General features: G+C 35.1%; 2 protein-coding genes across 7 annotated transcripts; both read left to right on the top strand.

Annotated features, from left to right (window-relative positions):
- Positions 1 to 90: 90 nt before the first annotated feature.
- On the top strand, positions 91 to 4,331 carry LOC143213368 (uncharacterized). The gene is made up of 9 exons (XM_076433144.1): positions 91 to 892; positions 1,002 to 1,188; positions 1,278 to 1,413; positions 1,867 to 2,084; positions 2,148 to 2,208; positions 2,293 to 2,421; positions 2,498 to 2,833; positions 2,907 to 2,989; positions 3,061 to 4,331. The coding sequence occupies exons 1-9, from the start codon at positions 829 to 831 to the stop codon at positions 3,185 to 3,187; spliced, it is 1,341 nt and encodes a 446-aa protein (XP_076289259.1). The 5' UTR covers positions 91 to 828; the 3' UTR covers positions 3,188 to 4,331.
- Positions 4,332 to 4,536: 205 nt separating this feature from the next.
- LOC143213360 ((E3-independent) E2 ubiquitin-conjugating enzyme UBE2O) lies at positions 4,537 to 16,118 on the top strand. 6 transcript variants are annotated; one of them, XM_076433124.1, is made up of 9 exons: positions 4,537 to 4,908; positions 5,756 to 5,929; positions 6,005 to 6,163; positions 6,229 to 6,885; positions 6,956 to 7,166; positions 7,516 to 7,699; positions 7,777 to 9,731; positions 10,188 to 10,577; positions 15,979 to 16,118. In XM_076433124.1, the coding sequence occupies exons 1-8, from the start codon at positions 4,687 to 4,689 to the stop codon at positions 10,568 to 10,570; spliced, it is 3,945 nt and encodes a 1,314-aa protein (XP_076289239.1). In that variant the 5' UTR covers positions 4,537 to 4,686; the 3' UTR covers positions 10,571 to 10,577; positions 15,979 to 16,118. The 6 variants fall into 6 exon arrangements, with proteins under 6 accessions (XP_076289239.1, XP_076289241.1, XP_076289238.1 ...); XM_076433126.1 differs by lacking the exon at positions 15,979 to 16,118 and adding an exon at positions 11,895 to 15,221; XM_076433123.1 differs by lacking the exon at positions 15,979 to 16,118 and adding an exon at positions 10,856 to 15,221.
- Positions 16,119 to 16,141: the final 23 nt, after the last annotated feature.

The following is a 16,141-nucleotide window of genomic DNA, read 5'->3' as shown; positions in this document are numbered from 1 at the left end:
TATTCCGTAATCGTTGTTTTCATCGTTTGAATATACTACCGCCGCGCCGCGCCGTCTGCATTTGTTGCCGTTACCAAGTACCATCTGTATTCTGTATACAGAATAGTGTAGGGCTGAAAGTAATTTTTGCTAAAGGAAAAGGATGTACATATAGTTGGATTGCAAAACCTAATATATTCATTGTAGCCATTTTCTGATTAAAGTACATATGTATTAATTTTTATTTTAAATAATAAATATTTAAAATTATTAAAAAATCATAATATATAATTTAATCTAAATAAATATAAATAATTAATTTTAAATATATTCTTAATGGGTGAAACTGATTTGCAAAAGGGTGGAATTTGGAGTGCAAAACCTATAATAAATCTGAATTCGCGAATTATCGGTAATATCGGACACGTATACGGGAGTCCTAATTAAAAGGATCTCCAAATCTATAAATAGAAAATTGCACTATTTATATGAGACTGCAGAGTATTGACATGCACATAATGCGTCTGTGCAGATTTTAAGTTTATGGCACAGCCATGCCATAACCACTAATGAATAATATATTTTAATATGAATTTAAACGCATTCAGTAAGCGATTGCACTGTTCGAGAACAAATATTGAATTACATACAAATTGCGCAACTTCTCTGTCAATAATTCGATATTGAAAATGATTTTATGATGGACGACTGTGCTTCCGTCGTTGGTCTATAAACATTAAATACACATGAATGTCGTTTTAAATCGATTTAAAATGTTTTATATCACCACGAGTTTCTAACCTATAACCTGATTTGCTTATTAAAGTAAGTAAATATAGTTGTCATCTTATGACAATAAGTTCAATTGACAATGCGATGACGGTCTCAAGTCCGCTTATTAAAGAATTAAAAGGTAACTCAAAATTATTTTCATAATTAAATATTTACTAGCTTATCGTTGTTAGTTGTTCAAGGTTTTACTATCGTGCTGTAAACTTGACAAATCAATCGTTCTATTTTAGGTTGGACACGAAAATTAACAGAATGTGATAGGGGGATTGATGACAGAAACTTAGATTTACCTTTGTTCTGTAAATGTTTAGAAAAATGTTTACAACAAGGTGTATTAATGAGCTTGACCCCTATAGGTTTCCCAAAGTTACCTGATGCTTGGTATTGGATGGAAGAGATTGCAGAGAAACATTTCAGGTGTAGAATTATTTACATAGAATATATTTTTGATTATATTTACTTACATAGAATGTACTGCATTAAACTAACTGATTATGTTGTTCCAGTTCCTCTAGTACTTATCCATTAATGGTTGAACAAGTTAAACTAAATCCAAAAGTGCAAACATCTACTGGTCGTTTTCGGCTTTTAATTAGAACATGTTTGATGCGAAAGTGCCTTCATATGCCAATTGAACTGCTGGTATACTTCAACTACATATATTAACCCCTTGCCATATGATTTATTTTATAGTTTCAATGGTTAGAACTTTTTTGTAGATCGTAATTTCCTAAAAAAAGGAGCAAATATAAATTCTATGTCTATATGTTCTCCAATAGCTGTATATTAACAAGACCAAAATAGAATTTTATTTCGGTTTACAGGAAATTATTAACATACATTTTTTTATCAGAATCTGTTCAGAATCTTCATCACGAGTTAGACACGATATTGTAAGGCAAGGGGTTAACACATTGTTGACTGGTCACGAGCATAATCGTGTTTCGAACGTTGCTCAGACAAAGAACTCTTTTTAAGAATATTTTAGGTATTCTTAGTTATCTTACCATTTTGTCTTCAAATTGCCAGTCAGCAAAGTGTTAATTACTGCACATAAAACTATTTAGATAAATCGACTTACATAAAATGATTTAGGTGAGGACACCATTGATGGCTATAGATTACTATGATAAAAACAGTATCTTAGGAGATGAAATTCTTGGTGAAATATTTTTATCTGTATTACTACAAAGTAGTAAACTAAACTTTAAATTAAATTTACGGAATTCTAGTTTTTTGGATGAGAGTTGGGACCTACCAGAATGCACAGCGCTAGAATTAGTGCCGTGTAAAAGCTTAGGAATCTCTGTATGGTAAGAAATTGAAATTATACACGCGAATTTTTATGCCAAATCTCACTTTTCTTTCTATTCCAGTTTTATCAAAGGGAAAGCTTTAATAATAAATCTAGGCAAAAATTCTGTAGCTGCCGAAGATGTAAGAAGTAGAAGATTATTTACTTTTAAACTATGATATTCATTCATTGTAATTCATAGTTTTATTCGCTTTATGTTTTGCTAGGATAAGATCGAAATCGGTGATATTCTAGATGAGATAAATGGGTATGCCATAACATCCAGCACTAAGGGTCAATTGTCTAGAATTATGAGGAAAACTGTGGGTCAACCTGTGAGCTTATATGTAATTAAAGTATGTATTTCTGAACTAAATAGTGAACCTTAAATTATATAGAACAGTACGTTTTCTTAATATTATAATTTTCTAGCATCGCAATAAGGATACCCAAGAAATATATGCTCCAATAATACATTTGATACAAAGCTCAGGTGTCGATTGTCTGAAGAAACTTTTAAGAAAGCTGAATTCAAACAAACAAGATCATGAAGAAAAATCCGATGTATCTAAGCCAATACAGAAGTCATTAAATGCAGGATTTTCGATTAAATATTGCGGTTCTATGTATATTGGTACACAGGGAGATGTTAAACAAATTGAAAGGGCGATCACCCAGGTGTTAAAATCAGAAAATTTAAAATTAGTGTCTGTTAAATTTGAATGTTTAGAAATTGGCATTAGAGTGACTCAAGAGACGGATGATAAAGTACGTATATATAGAACTGTTCACGTATAGAAGTATATAATATATTAATGGTGATATTTATTTAAACGTTTAGGTATTATGTAAACAAAGTTACATGGAAATCTCTTCTTGCGGCCGTACTGTAAAAATTCCAAACTATTTTGCTTTTATCGCAGGGTAATATAATATTATACTCCCTCTATTAATAACGTATGCATGTGTAATTATATTTTTACTTGTGTTTTCAGAGATACTAACTGCAGTCGAGCAACCAAATTTGATGCTTATGTCTTTTACCATCAGAATGAACATGTGGTACAGACTATACTACAAAGTCTGGGCCAAGGATTTCAACGTACTCATTTTGCAGTTTAATTGTTCTAATCAGAAAAACGATTCTATAGCAAATTAGACTGCGGATCTTTATGCATTTATAACAAAATTAATTAGATAAAATTCAAAATTGTTGAAAAATTTAAAAAATTGAAGATGTCAATACTAGATTTCTCCTCTATGAAAATTATTAAGAGAAGAAATAACATTCAATGTAGTTTCTATTTCTTGCAATCGATGCAGACAATTTTTATTTTGTATAAAGATCTGCATGCAGTCTACAAATTTTTTCCATGACCTCCAAACACTTGTCCAATTTACTTATCTAGTCAATGCATCCTTTACTTACTTTACACCTTGATTAGCTTTTACACTTAAATCAAATTATTTCATTTTAAACGTATACATATATATGCGTACACGCAAATCATATATTTTCTAAAAATATATGTATAATTTTTGGCTTCGACAGTATTTTTTTCTAGAAAACTGTAAAATTCTCATGTATCAATTATGTGGATATTACTATTTGATCTGTTGTTTGCTCTGTAAAGAGATGTCTAAACAATAACGAAATTGTATTTTCGTATAAAGATAATAACGTTAGACGATGTGATAAACTTCTGCAAATCCCACTATGTATGTTAATTGTACATATAAAATAGTCTAGAATCTCCTAATAAATTGGTTCTGTTCTATTTTATTATGTATGCGGATTTTCTTCACCAAACAAATAAAAGATACCTCATCTCTTTGGTTGACATAGTCGTATAGAAGACAACAGCGGTAATTGATGAATATTACTATAAGATTCAGCCAGTTCCTAATATGAACCCATTTCTAAAAGCTGAGCTCGTTGAACCAGTGGCTCAAAATTTGTTCAAACTTGTAATCAACTCCTTTCTATTATTATTTTGAATTAACATATGATGTAAACTACATGAATAAGAAAGAGATTAATAACAGTTAACAATTTATTGAAGTACACTACCGCTCAAAAGTATCCGGACACTTGCGAAATGTGTAATAACAACGAAATTACTTTCTTACCAACCCAATACAAAAGTTTTTAAATAATCTATACATTTCGGTTGGCTACATGAATTTCTATTTCACTCCAATTTGTCGCAAATCAGATGGAAAATGTTTATTTTGCATAAAGATCCGTTGTCTAAGTAATGAATGTCGAATGATTGGGACACCGTGTATATGCGTGCGTACACACTATACAGTGTGTAGGTATAGTTCAATGTGACATTAAATCAAAATATTTGTATAGACTGTGGAAAGTGACGGTTGAAAAATGCAAAAAGAATCTCGATTGAAAGAGAGTCGATAATAACTCGACCGGAGAGAAACAATCAAGGGACATCCCGAAGGTGATCCTTGGATTGGGGTTGGGGTCGGGTTCGGGGTCGGAATCAGTCGGAATCAGTCGGAATCGAGTTCCCTGGTTGTGACGTGCGCCGTAATCGTTGCGCCGTGTAACCTTCTGTCAGTCGTCGCCGGAGACCAAATACCATTCAGTGATCAGAGGAAAGATGGCTACGAACTTAGGGGTAGAGTGTCAGTACTTTTTCGAAGATGTTGTCTACCGTGTGGACAAGAAGGGTAACGTTGTATTCGGGATCGTCATGGAAAACGACGACGAGGATTTGTCTGAGGAAAGTTCCGACAGCGAAGAGAGCCCGAAGAGAAAAAAGGGCGAGATTCGCGTGGTCTGGCATCCCTCCGGTGTCGAGGAGTTAGTCAACGCGAAGAAGGTATTCGAGACTTCATAATATAAGATCATTCGTTCGTCACTGGCCGAACGATTATCGGTCACGTAAAACGATACCTTGTAATTTCATTCTATTATACCTTCTTTCTCTAGTATTTACGTTTTTAAGTTTCCGAACAGCGACACCTGTCACGCGAACCATATCTCCGACTGAATGCTAAATTCGAATTTGAATTCGGTTTCGATGTGTAAATATACCGCGGTCGTTGGAATATTGTGGGTTTAACGAATGTTAGATATTTCATTCATAGCGAGATTCGCGTGGTCTGGCATCCCCCCGGTGTCGGGGAGTTAGTCAACGCGAAGAAGGTATTCCAGACTTCATAATATAACATCATTCGTTCGTCACTGGCCGAACGATTATCGGTCACATAAAACGATACCTTGTAATTTCATTCTATTATACATATATACCTTCTTTCTCTAGTATGTATTTATGTTTTTAAGTTTCCGAACAGCCACACCTGTCACGCGAACCGACCGAATTCTAAATTCGAATTTGAATTCGGTTTCGATGTGTATACCGCGGTCGTTGAAATATTACGGATGTTTCCAGGATTATAAGGGTGCGGGATGCACTTTCTCATTTCTCGATAATGCAGGCGATAGGGGTTTTTCAGTAGTCAGAAGCGCTAGATAAAAGATCAATCTAGGCTGCAGTCGTCCTCAAAAGTCCTATTTTTATGTTTACCAGGCGTAATTTGTGCTATTCGGAAGCTTAAAGCTGCGATGCCTACATGCTGCCGAATAATGCAAATTACAATTCCGCACCATTGCAATCCTGGAAACGAGACTATCCCCTTAACGAATGTTAGATATTTCATTCATAGGTCTACTTGGCGGACAGAACACTTATGCCAGGGGATGTCGTACGTCGAATGATCAAAGGGAAAGACACGCAAAGAGGATATTGTAGGGAAATTGAATTGACTGCTTGCATACAAGCGACTGGTACTAAACAGGTCCTTACAAATATTAGGAGCGAGGATTTAGTTTCTTTAGAAGTATGTAATCTGTCGATGGTATAGTGATTGCTTTTGGCAATTTTATACATTATTGTTACTTGTCTCTGTTTGTAGGAGTTCGCAACAGATATAGCTGTTTGCATGGATTCGTGGGTCGGCGGAATTAAAATGGCACACTTTAAACTGTGGCTGACTACGCCCGATGGATCACGTTGTGTCGTGAACGAAATGGATTCTCGTGTCTTAGGACAGTTAGAAGAGAAACGGGATGGCGTAAGCATTCGAATGATGTTCAAATGATTTCTTGACATTATCATGATACAATGAAAATCTTTTAGGATAACGACTTTCCTCATTCCTCCGAGTTTTATCCCGGTCAATGTTTGTGGGGACCAGTTCACTGCCTAGAAGATGCACAGTGGATTACATGTACAAAAGAAATGAAAGCGAAAAGAAAAACTAAGCCATTGAAAATGACAAAAGTAACTGTCGAAAAGGTAGAGACAGATTGGGTAGGAGTACATTGGCAGTGCAGAGCCTATTCAAAGGACGGTGCTTGGTCGGATCAAGCGCAACCAAAGTTTGTAGTGGAAGGAGAAAACTTGAAAAAATTGAAATTATTAAATGTATTTGAACCTTCAACTGTACAAGTGGGAGATCGAAATTTCTATGTAATTAAAGGTGATGAAAGTGTCATTACACGAGAACAATGGAGGAAGCTGCAAAGAGGTGTTTTTCCAGTTCCTAAGCATAGTCCGAAAAAAACACGTCCGAACATTAGTATCACTAAACCAGTCGAAGAGAAAAAGAAGGATAAGGACAAGGACAAAGATAACGAGCAACAGAAATTAGAGGAGAATGCTCAAAATAATATTAATAACCTACAAAACGTGACAAGCAATAACACCCTAATGCCCCCAGCACAAAACCAAAATACTGAAAGTTCAGACGATTGGGATACAGAAGACACAGGTTCGCAAAGTGACAGTGCTTCGGTAAGGTTTCTTGCTACGTTTTATGTTGTTCCAGAATCAGCGGATGTAATAAATAACTTTGTGTGCACAGATATCTAGCGGTTGTTCCAGTATGTCTTCTATGGGCAAAAAGAAAAAGGGTCCAGCTTTAATGACTAAAGTGTTGAAAAAGAAGAAACTGTGCAAAGCAAAGAAGAAGATACCACCGGTCCCACTTATTCCAGGAACTAAAATCGTGGTAGAAACATTATCTACAAATACAAAAGCTAATGTTGTATGGCAAGATGGCTCGGTAGAATTCGGTACTATACTAAAGAAATTTTCTTGATTACTGGAGGTGTGCCGGATTCCGAAAATGTTTGGCCGGGAACGGGTTACCCGACATTTTCGGGTTCTCGCGCGCCTCTATCGATTACATAATTATTAGACTGCGGATCTTTATGCATTTATAGCAAAATTGAGTAGATGAAATTCAAAGTTGTTGGAAAATTTGACAAATTGAAGATGTCAATAGATGATTTGTCCTCTATTAAAATCATTAAGGGAAGAAATAATCTTGCAATCGATACAGACAATTTTGATTTTGCATAAAGATACGCAGTATAACGATTATATATAACATGTCCAATCTCTACCGTTATATTTATTTAGGCATTCCATCGACGCAACTTTACCCGATTCACCACTTAGATGATAAAGAGTTCTTCCCAGGTGATTTTGTAGTCGATCAAAAGGAAGAATCGCGAATGTACGGTGTAGTTCAAAGCGTTGATCACCAAGGTAGAACGGCGAAAATAAAATGGTTCAAAACGTATACATCTAGTCAAAGTCCACAGTAAGTAATCGTTTCTAAATTGAAATCAATTAAATTTCGTGGGGAACAATATTAATCTGCGTAAAAATATTTGTTAGACCAATTTTGATAGAAGAACGCGAGGTCAGTGTATACGATTTGAAGGATCATCCAGATTTTCAATACAGACCTGGCACGTTAGTAATTCGAATAGCCAATTTCGAAGGGGAAGACGCTGGATGCACTGCTGGTCAAGTGCTAGATAATTATCCAGAGGGTCGAGTCAAAGTGTGGTGGGTCGATGGTCACGTAAGTATGTGTTGGCCTCAAGATCTGTACAAGGTAGGCGAATATGACAGTGACGAAGGTGAATTATGGGATGACGTGTCGTCGGATGCATCGTGGGAAACGGAATTGGAAGATTGTTTTATCGCCGACACCGATGGAACAGAACAAACGGAGTTAGTAAATATAAAGCCGAAATTGGCCGCGCACATTGAAAAAGCCCGAATCGCGATGTCCAGGCTGGAAGAAATCTTCACTCAGAACCCGTCGCTTCAGACGACTGAGGTCATGAGGAAATTATTAGAAGTATATAAAGATTGTCGATACATGGACAAGCTTATGGGAACTTCCTTTTTTCACGAAAGCCATTTCCAAGGATTATTGGAAAGAGTTCGAGAACGTGGTCGAGCCAACGTGGCGCAACGTATGGCGGATCAAGTAACAAGATTATTTACTCATAAACCCGGCGAATCCGAGGAAAACATAGAAAAGAATGATATAGAAAACAGCGAGAAAGTAATTACGGTAACGGATATGACGGAATCTGTCGATAATAAGAACAACGAAGACACGGACAAACAACACCAGAACGAGAAAGTTGAAGAATCGAGCGATCGATTGTTCATCAATGTCAATCCTAATCCAGAAGATTCTGGACTGTATTCTGCTGAAAATTCGAAGAAAGAATCCGGTTCGAGCGAGTCGAGCGGAGAATTTCTGCTTAGCGAGGATGTAAACAACGTACAGGATCGTTCAGCAGAGAAACTCGATGCGCATAAAGCCACGAAGACGCAGACACAAGTAACTAGTTCTCACGTGGCAGGTTCTCAAGTCTGTGTGAAACTGTGCACCTTGATAAAGGCTCAGCTTGTCCTGGCGCACGCAGAAGTTTCTAAAAGATTTGGATTGTCGAAAATGTCGTTATCCGATGCCGAGAAGGGTTTGTCTCCTTTGAAGAAGCAGAAAAAGGAAGAAGAGACACGTGTAGAATTAGTACAGGAGCCGTCTGAATCTTCTGTAGAGATTCCACCACCGATATATGCAGAGGGAGAAGGATTTTCTATAGAGGAAACGGCTCCGGATAGTCATAAATTTAAATTAACCATGTTCCAACCTACAGACCCCACAAACTTTTTCCGCACTGTTTCCAAGGAGTTAAAACTCTTGAAGAGTTCGCTTCCACCGGGTATATGGGTGAAAGGATTCGAAGATAGGATAGATTTATACTCGGTAATGTTTCGCGGACCGGAAAAAACACCATACGAGGACGGTCTCTTCCTGTTTGATTTTCAATTGTCCGCCGATTACCCGGTCGCTCCTCCGCTCTGCCATTATATATCCTATTGTAACGATAAATTAAATCCTAATCTCTACGAAGATGGTAAAGTATGCGTGAGTCTGCTTGGAACGTGGTCTGGTCGTGGAACAGAAGTATGGACAAGTTCTTCAACGTTATTGCAAGTTATAGTCTCAATTCAGGGCCTTATTCTAGTACCCGAGCCATACTTCAACGAAGCCGGTTTCGAGAAACAGAAGGGCTCCCAAGAAGGAAGAGAGAATTCAAGGATGTATAATGAGATGGTTGTGCTGAAATTAGTTCAAGCTCAGACCAAACTACTACAGCACCCGCCAACTATTTTCAAAGACATCATTGTTGAACATTTTAAGAGACACTCGAAGAAATTTTTACAACGGTTAGACTTGTGGATGGAAATTTCTGAACAACACAACAATCAACATCCACTGTCTCCGGTAACACCCACTACGTTTAAACAGATATCAGACGTTGGTACGTCGCAATCATTTTCTCTTTCCTTCTTGTTGCCTGTATATTAATTTAACCCTCGTACGATCTTTATTCAAAATAACGCTAAAGATATTCGTAATCACTGTTGATTGCTTGGATGAAATAAAATTTAATTATTGTCATTATTAAACTGCGGATCTTTATGGAATTATGAAGAAATTGGTTGGACGAAATATAAAACAGTAAAAGATTTAAAAAATTCAAGAATGTTATAATGTTGCGTTTAGCGCAACAAAGTCGTTAAGGGATGAAATCAATTTTTATGTTATTCCTGCTTCCACAATCAATGCAAAACATTTTTATTTTGCATAAAGATCCACAGTCCAGGCATTGCTATTTCTTCAGAAGCAAAAATAAGCTTATCTCCTAGAAATGATCAACAGACCGTGTGAGGGTTAAAGTGATAGTTCATAAAGTAATAGTCCTTTCTTCTTTTAGACAACAAGATTCTCCCTGAATTTCCGTTGATACCTGCATCTAGAGGTTTTTGCATAACGCTCCGTAAAACCTTGGCCACGTTTAGAGATGTACTGCTCAAAGAAGGCATCTTTGAAAACAGCAGCAGTGTAGAAAACAGTGAAATGACTAAGGAACAAACAAACAGTACTAAGCATGAGTGTAACGAACCATGTAAAGCCACTGACGATAGCGTGAAAGATTGTGACAACAATAAAAAGAGCAGTACTCCGCAAGATAGTAGCAACAAATTAACACCGAACGGTAGCCTGTCTAAGGACAGTGTTTCATCTTCCTCGACGAATATTTCTACTATGCCATCAAGCGAAACGAAGAAAAACAGCTCGGATCGTACCATCAGCTAGCCACAAGGTAAACCTAAGTTTAAACCTAAAAATTTAGCACGTAGAACGTACCCGACTATGCGGTAATATATTCAATTAATTTATTACACACATGCATGTATATATATATATATAATACATATGCGTATGTATGTACATATATATATTACATATATATGTATATCTATGTATGTAATATATATTATATATACATATGTTTAAAAAAAAAGTACGTTCAATGATAATTGCGGTATCTATTTATTAAACATTAACACTATTATTAACGAATGATAACATTGTAAACAGAAACGCCGCTGTCTTTGCTCCGCAGCTAGAAATATACTTGTTACTCTGAAGTAATCACAATAGTAACATAACTAAATACGTTCATACGAGCACGGCACGAGAGCTCTCGAAGATCTTTGCTCTTGCATAGAAAATATTGCAAACTTGCAGGATATATTATGAAATGAATTTATAATGTTATATGGTATATACATACAAATGGAACGTTATATATAATGTATAACAATATAAATATTAACTAATGATTAGACTGCGAATCTTTATGCAATTATGGCTTTTGAAACTTCAAAAAATGCTAGGACATAAAATACGACAGAATTTAGTGCGATTTTAATTTATTTTAGATCTAAAAGAGGCTACTACCACGGAAAATAAGATTTCATTTGATTCGAGTTTCTCTTAAAATACGTCTACAAAAATTGCATGAACATCTGCAGTCTACTAATGATAAATTAATATTTTGTTGGAAGATAAAAGTATTGGGAGGTCACAGCTTTGAACATGTATTCATTTCACAGGTACACGTGAAACGAAAGTATCCATTTAAGTACATGCGTTGCTCGTATTTAGATCTGCGATACGTGTAACGTTTACCTTGTGTATTTAGAGATTCCTATTTCACATTTGTTAATATATCTGTATTTTAATTTGTGTGTGTGTGTTTTTTTTTTGTTGGTACATATACCATCACGGATACGCTTAACATGTGTGAAATAGAGACCTCTGAAAAGAATAAATAGAATACCCCACATGCATTTAGTTATATAATTCTGCAATGAAGATAGGGCGTTCCTTGAAAACGCAATAACAACTCGACTGATTTAATAAACAGGTGGTAGGGGCGGAAACAATCTCGGGTATTGAAAAGACAAAAAAGAATTGTCACTTTGTTAAAAAAAAAGAGAAAAAGAAAAATTAATAAAAATTAAGAGGAAGGTAACGTGGCTGGTAGCAATACGTGGAGCCAACATAAGAAATACATCGCAATAGTGTTTAAGGGACACAATAATAATAGATATTAATTTCGAATGCATTTCAGTGAGTATACTTCGAGTAACAACATCACCAATTCGACCTTTTTGGTACGGCAGAGACATCCACGAAGTGCAATTCAATGGCCGAAACTCTAGGGACGACGAAATTCTATATCGTCACGTTGAATTTTTTCCTATGGTCGCGTTGATAACAGCTTGTTGACCGGTTACAAACTATATACAAGTGTTCTCATGCACAAACGTTGTAGCCTGGCCTAAACACATATGTATTATAATTATCGAAGGCCAAAATCTGTGAGATTTCATTGTATTATTATTTATTGTATTGGATAATGTCTGCTTGATCGTTCTACCCGGTTACGAAAATAGCCAGTGACACGCGTTAATGTTTGCATAAAACAGCTGATCAGCAATGTGTTAATAATGCACAAATGAAGAAGTATATCGGATGGGAATGCATAATCTACCGAATACACATAAATGCCGAATTAAATTCACCGAAGACAATTTATAACAGTTATATAAAAAAGAAAGAAAAGCAATCATCTTGAGTATTTGGTGACCGTGAACTATAATCTGCAATCGTACCGAAAAGGTTAATTAAAAAATGACTCATTGACCTTCAACTACCTTAAAGTCATTATGCCATCCACTAAATACAGTATTTGAAGTGAAATTGCGAAGTGACTTTGATTGAAACTAGATTGTAGCTTAGACAGAAAGATTCGTATTTAGATGAGAACCTGTAACGACTAAGTCCACTGTTAGAGACACTTCTAACGTAGGTTGTAAAGTCTAGCGAAATTACCTTAGAGATGCTCTATTACATAAAGTACAGTTTCAATGCTTTTTTTCGTACATTTGTAGGGAATTAAGTGTCGTTATGACTCTTGCTGAGCTTTCTTTTGATATGTCACGAATAAAAGTATAATAACAAACTGTACTTATAGTATTATCACAACAATTGCAGAGAGCATTAGTACTTACCCTGTGACACGAGCGTTTTACAATATTATTAATATTTATTTTTTTATTTAATTTCATACACCTTAGCTCCACAAATTCCAAAAACCGGACACATATAATTGAAATCGGAAAGTTCATTATGAAAAAGATACCGTATGCAACGAAGAATTTATGAATGATCACTGTGTCAAGACGAACGTACTTTGTTTTCTTTTTTTTATTATTTTGTTACGCGATTATTAGTATATATCATTATTACCTTGTATTTATTTATTACCTCGAAACCTAAGATTTTATTAATTTAGAGTAATTATTTATGTAACCGCGGTTGTTCATATTGTTAAGAAATGTAACGTTTTGAACGGTTACGTGTACAAATTTTGTTTTCATTTTAAGTAACGTTTCGTTTTTTTTAATTTATAGTTTCATGTCGCATATCTCTAGAAATGTTTCTATATTACACCAGATAACATTTGTCATGCATTTCTTTATTTATACACTAAATATTTATATGTTAATAAATAAATGATGATGCAGTTTTTGTTGTCAGATGGAGGTCGATAGTATATACATTGTATTCGAATGTGTATACGGTGTTGTAACCCGTAATTTGAAACATTAATATACGGGTCTCTGTTTAATGTATACGTGAGCCAGTTTCAAATTATACTGTTTCAGCAGAATTCAAAAATTTGTTTCCATCGTGTCAAATAAAATCCAGAAGTAGACGCAAGACGTGAACAAATGGAGTATGATCAGGTATACTGTAGATCAGGGAGTTCCAACTTGTGGTTCGCGAGTCATACGCGGCACATTCCCCGCTTAGGTTTTACCCCCACTCTTAGACTTCATCGTTGCCGTATGGGTAGGAGTGGGCACATTTGTCTCAATTGCAGTGTCGCTAGATCGGGGAAATCGAGGGGAATACAGTTTACCCCCTCTCTGATAACCAGATTAATACGTGACATGTTACGCGACCAGTCTACGGTCTTAGTGGGGGAGTATTCTCATGACTCATGGTGATGGAATGGGATAGTGAAGGGGAGAAGGCGGAGTGGGAAAATCGACCGTTTTTTATCGATTCTAGCGACACTGGTCGGACATTACTGTAGTGGGAAGAGGTTTGACTAATAGTGGGGACCTTGCGGTTCTCGGAGGGGAACAAGTTGGAACTCCCTGCTGTAGATGTATGTACACACTTTGTTTTTCAACTATTGAGAATGAAAAAAAAGTTGTTTTAGGGAAACTTACAATGAACAAACACTTGTACGGGATAGTATAATTATATTGGTCTTAAACATTTTCTGGGTATAAAATATTTAAATGCAGTATTACATTTCCTTTATTATACGGAACAACTTTCTTAACGATTCTATCTCGAATGAATTAAATCTATAGTACTCTCAAGTCAAATATCGTGTATAGATTGTAACGTCAGAGAACTCCTTTAAAATACAATAACTTTGGAATTGTCATTATAATGGGACTCGGTTGTGGCAGTTATATGGCAACTTGGTTAAAAAACCAAGTATGTATTTATTCGCGCGAAGATTTCTTCGAAAATATAATGGTGCTGACTAGAAACAAATGAGAAAAATGACGTGGTGTCGGAAGGGGGTAGGGGGGAGAGTGATGGAGAAACTTCAACCTGTTCGAGCTTGCAAACGCTGTATGCGTCTTTTTCTTTTCATGAATCCTCAAGATTATTCATCTATAACTATAATATTTAAACTTTTATATTGTTCGTTGTGTTATGATGAAAAAGTAACTAATAACATAGCATACTATTAAAAACTATTCGTTCAATTTCATTTCTGTCTTGATAAGATGAAAGCATTGATAATGCATTCATTCCAATATAGTGAAAAATATAAAAATTTAAATTTTGTCCGCGGTGGTTTAAACATTCAAGCCGCTTATGTATGTTCGAACTAGAGATGTAAATAAAGTTCAAACGAAGTTTAAAAGGTATCGAGAGTTACTTAGTTACCTAAAATCAAAGATTTTGAAAGTTTATTAGTATTCGGAGTGCAAGACAATTAGTTTGATAAGAATTTATAGTAGCATATATAATACTGTCGAATTATTAGAAAAAGATTAAACAGAATCCAAGTAAATATTTTAAATCGACAGATAAATACGATCGCTTAATATATAGCTCATGATAAGGATAATATCCGAATAAAATAGTTAGAAAAATATTTGATAGAATTCCAAACTCGAACTTTTCAATTTTTACAACACTAGTTTGAACATTAAGGCGCTTGAGCGGGCTCGAGTTTAAAGCCGTCAACGTTGGTTTGAATATACCCATCACTAAATTATGTCATACCAATGAAATTACAGTTTCCATATGAGAAACAAAGAGAGAAAGAGAGAGAGAGAAAGCATGAGAGATTGAAAGATTGAGAGAAAGAAAGGGAGTGAGAGAATGTGTTAAAGTAAAAAGAAATAGAGTGATTAGATGAAGAAAGTGAAGAAAGGAAAAAAAATTACGAGTGCTGCTGCATGAGGCGGATCAGATTGTTATGTGAAACACGATGTTTTAGAATGCCTTGTATATATATATAATATACATGCTGTATATGCCAGTTGTTTCTATTTCTATTATTGCGGTAATTATATATATTCGCCAATCTACAGAATGTCTTACTTTCACGATATTTGCGTTGATTGTTGTTTGAAACACAAGGAATGTATATTGATTGTGAAAAATTAATATATATAACACTGATACCATCGGTTTTAAATATTATATATCGTTCGAAATTGAAATTATGTTATATTACAATATTACATAAATTTAAACTAATATTCAAGTAAACATTTCGAAAGATTAGTAACAAAACTATAGGGGATGTATTAGTTAACATGCGATGTTCCTTCTAAATTATACTTTATACTATGTAACTCAGGATATATGTTATAAATAGGGTATATTTATGTAATATACTGCCATGGCACAGCAAAAGGTCTTTGTTTTCACATTCGATTCGAGGGTCCTTTTTGTGAGTTTAACATCCACCGAAAACGGTATCACGACGATCATGTAACCGGCTGACATTTGTATAACTTTGTTCTCTTGATTTTGAATGAATAAAAAGTCCGTATGCGATTAAGAGATATATTAATAATTGACCGTAAATCTTTTCTGTTCAATAGATCCCACTCCTACTCACCCGAATCTTCAACCTGCACTCCCCTGCACGATTAAATACCAGCTGCTTTTTGGATGTCCAGTTTTTTTAAATATTTATTATAAATTTGTACAAACATATGTTTATCCTTGTATTATAAATCAATTGAAACGAAACCAAACTGTTTT

The sequence above is a fragment of the Lasioglossum baleicum genome, chromosome 11 (assembly GCF_051020765.1).
Source record: "Lasioglossum baleicum chromosome 11, iyLasBale1, whole genome shotgun sequence".
In the NCBI taxonomy this organism is placed as follows: Eukaryota; Metazoa; Arthropoda; class Insecta; order Hymenoptera; family Halictidae; genus Lasioglossum; species Lasioglossum baleicum.
This window is presented reverse-complemented; position numbering and strand designations above follow the sequence as displayed.

What these genes read in the sequence shown, in the direction of transcription:
- LOC143213368 (XM_076433144.1), top strand. Translation starts at nt 829, where the DNA reads ATGACAATAAGTTCAATTGACAATGCGATGACGGTCTCAAGTCCGCTT. An exon ending in GCTTATTAAAGAATTAAAAG is followed by an intron (nt 893 to 1,001) that starts GTAACTCAAAAT and finishes GTTCTATTTTAG; the next exon opens with GTTGGACACGAAAATTAACA. An exon ending in TATTTTGCTTTTATCGCAGG is followed by an intron (nt 2,990 to 3,060) that starts GTAATATAATAT and finishes TTGTGTTTTCAG; the next exon opens with AGATACTAACTGCAGTCGAG.
- LOC143213360 (XM_076433124.1), top strand. Translation starts at nt 4,687, where the DNA reads ATGGCTACGAACTTAGGGGTAGAGTGTCAGTACTTTTTCGAAGATGTT. An exon ending in AGATGGCTCGGTAGAATTCG is followed by an intron (nt 7,167 to 7,515) that starts GTACTATACTAA and finishes ATATTTATTTAG; the next exon opens with GCATTCCATCGACGCAACTT. An exon ending in TAAACAGATATCAGACGTTG is followed by an intron (nt 9,732 to 10,187) that starts GTACGTCGCAAT and finishes TTCTTCTTTTAG; the next exon opens with ACAACAAGATTCTCCCTGAA.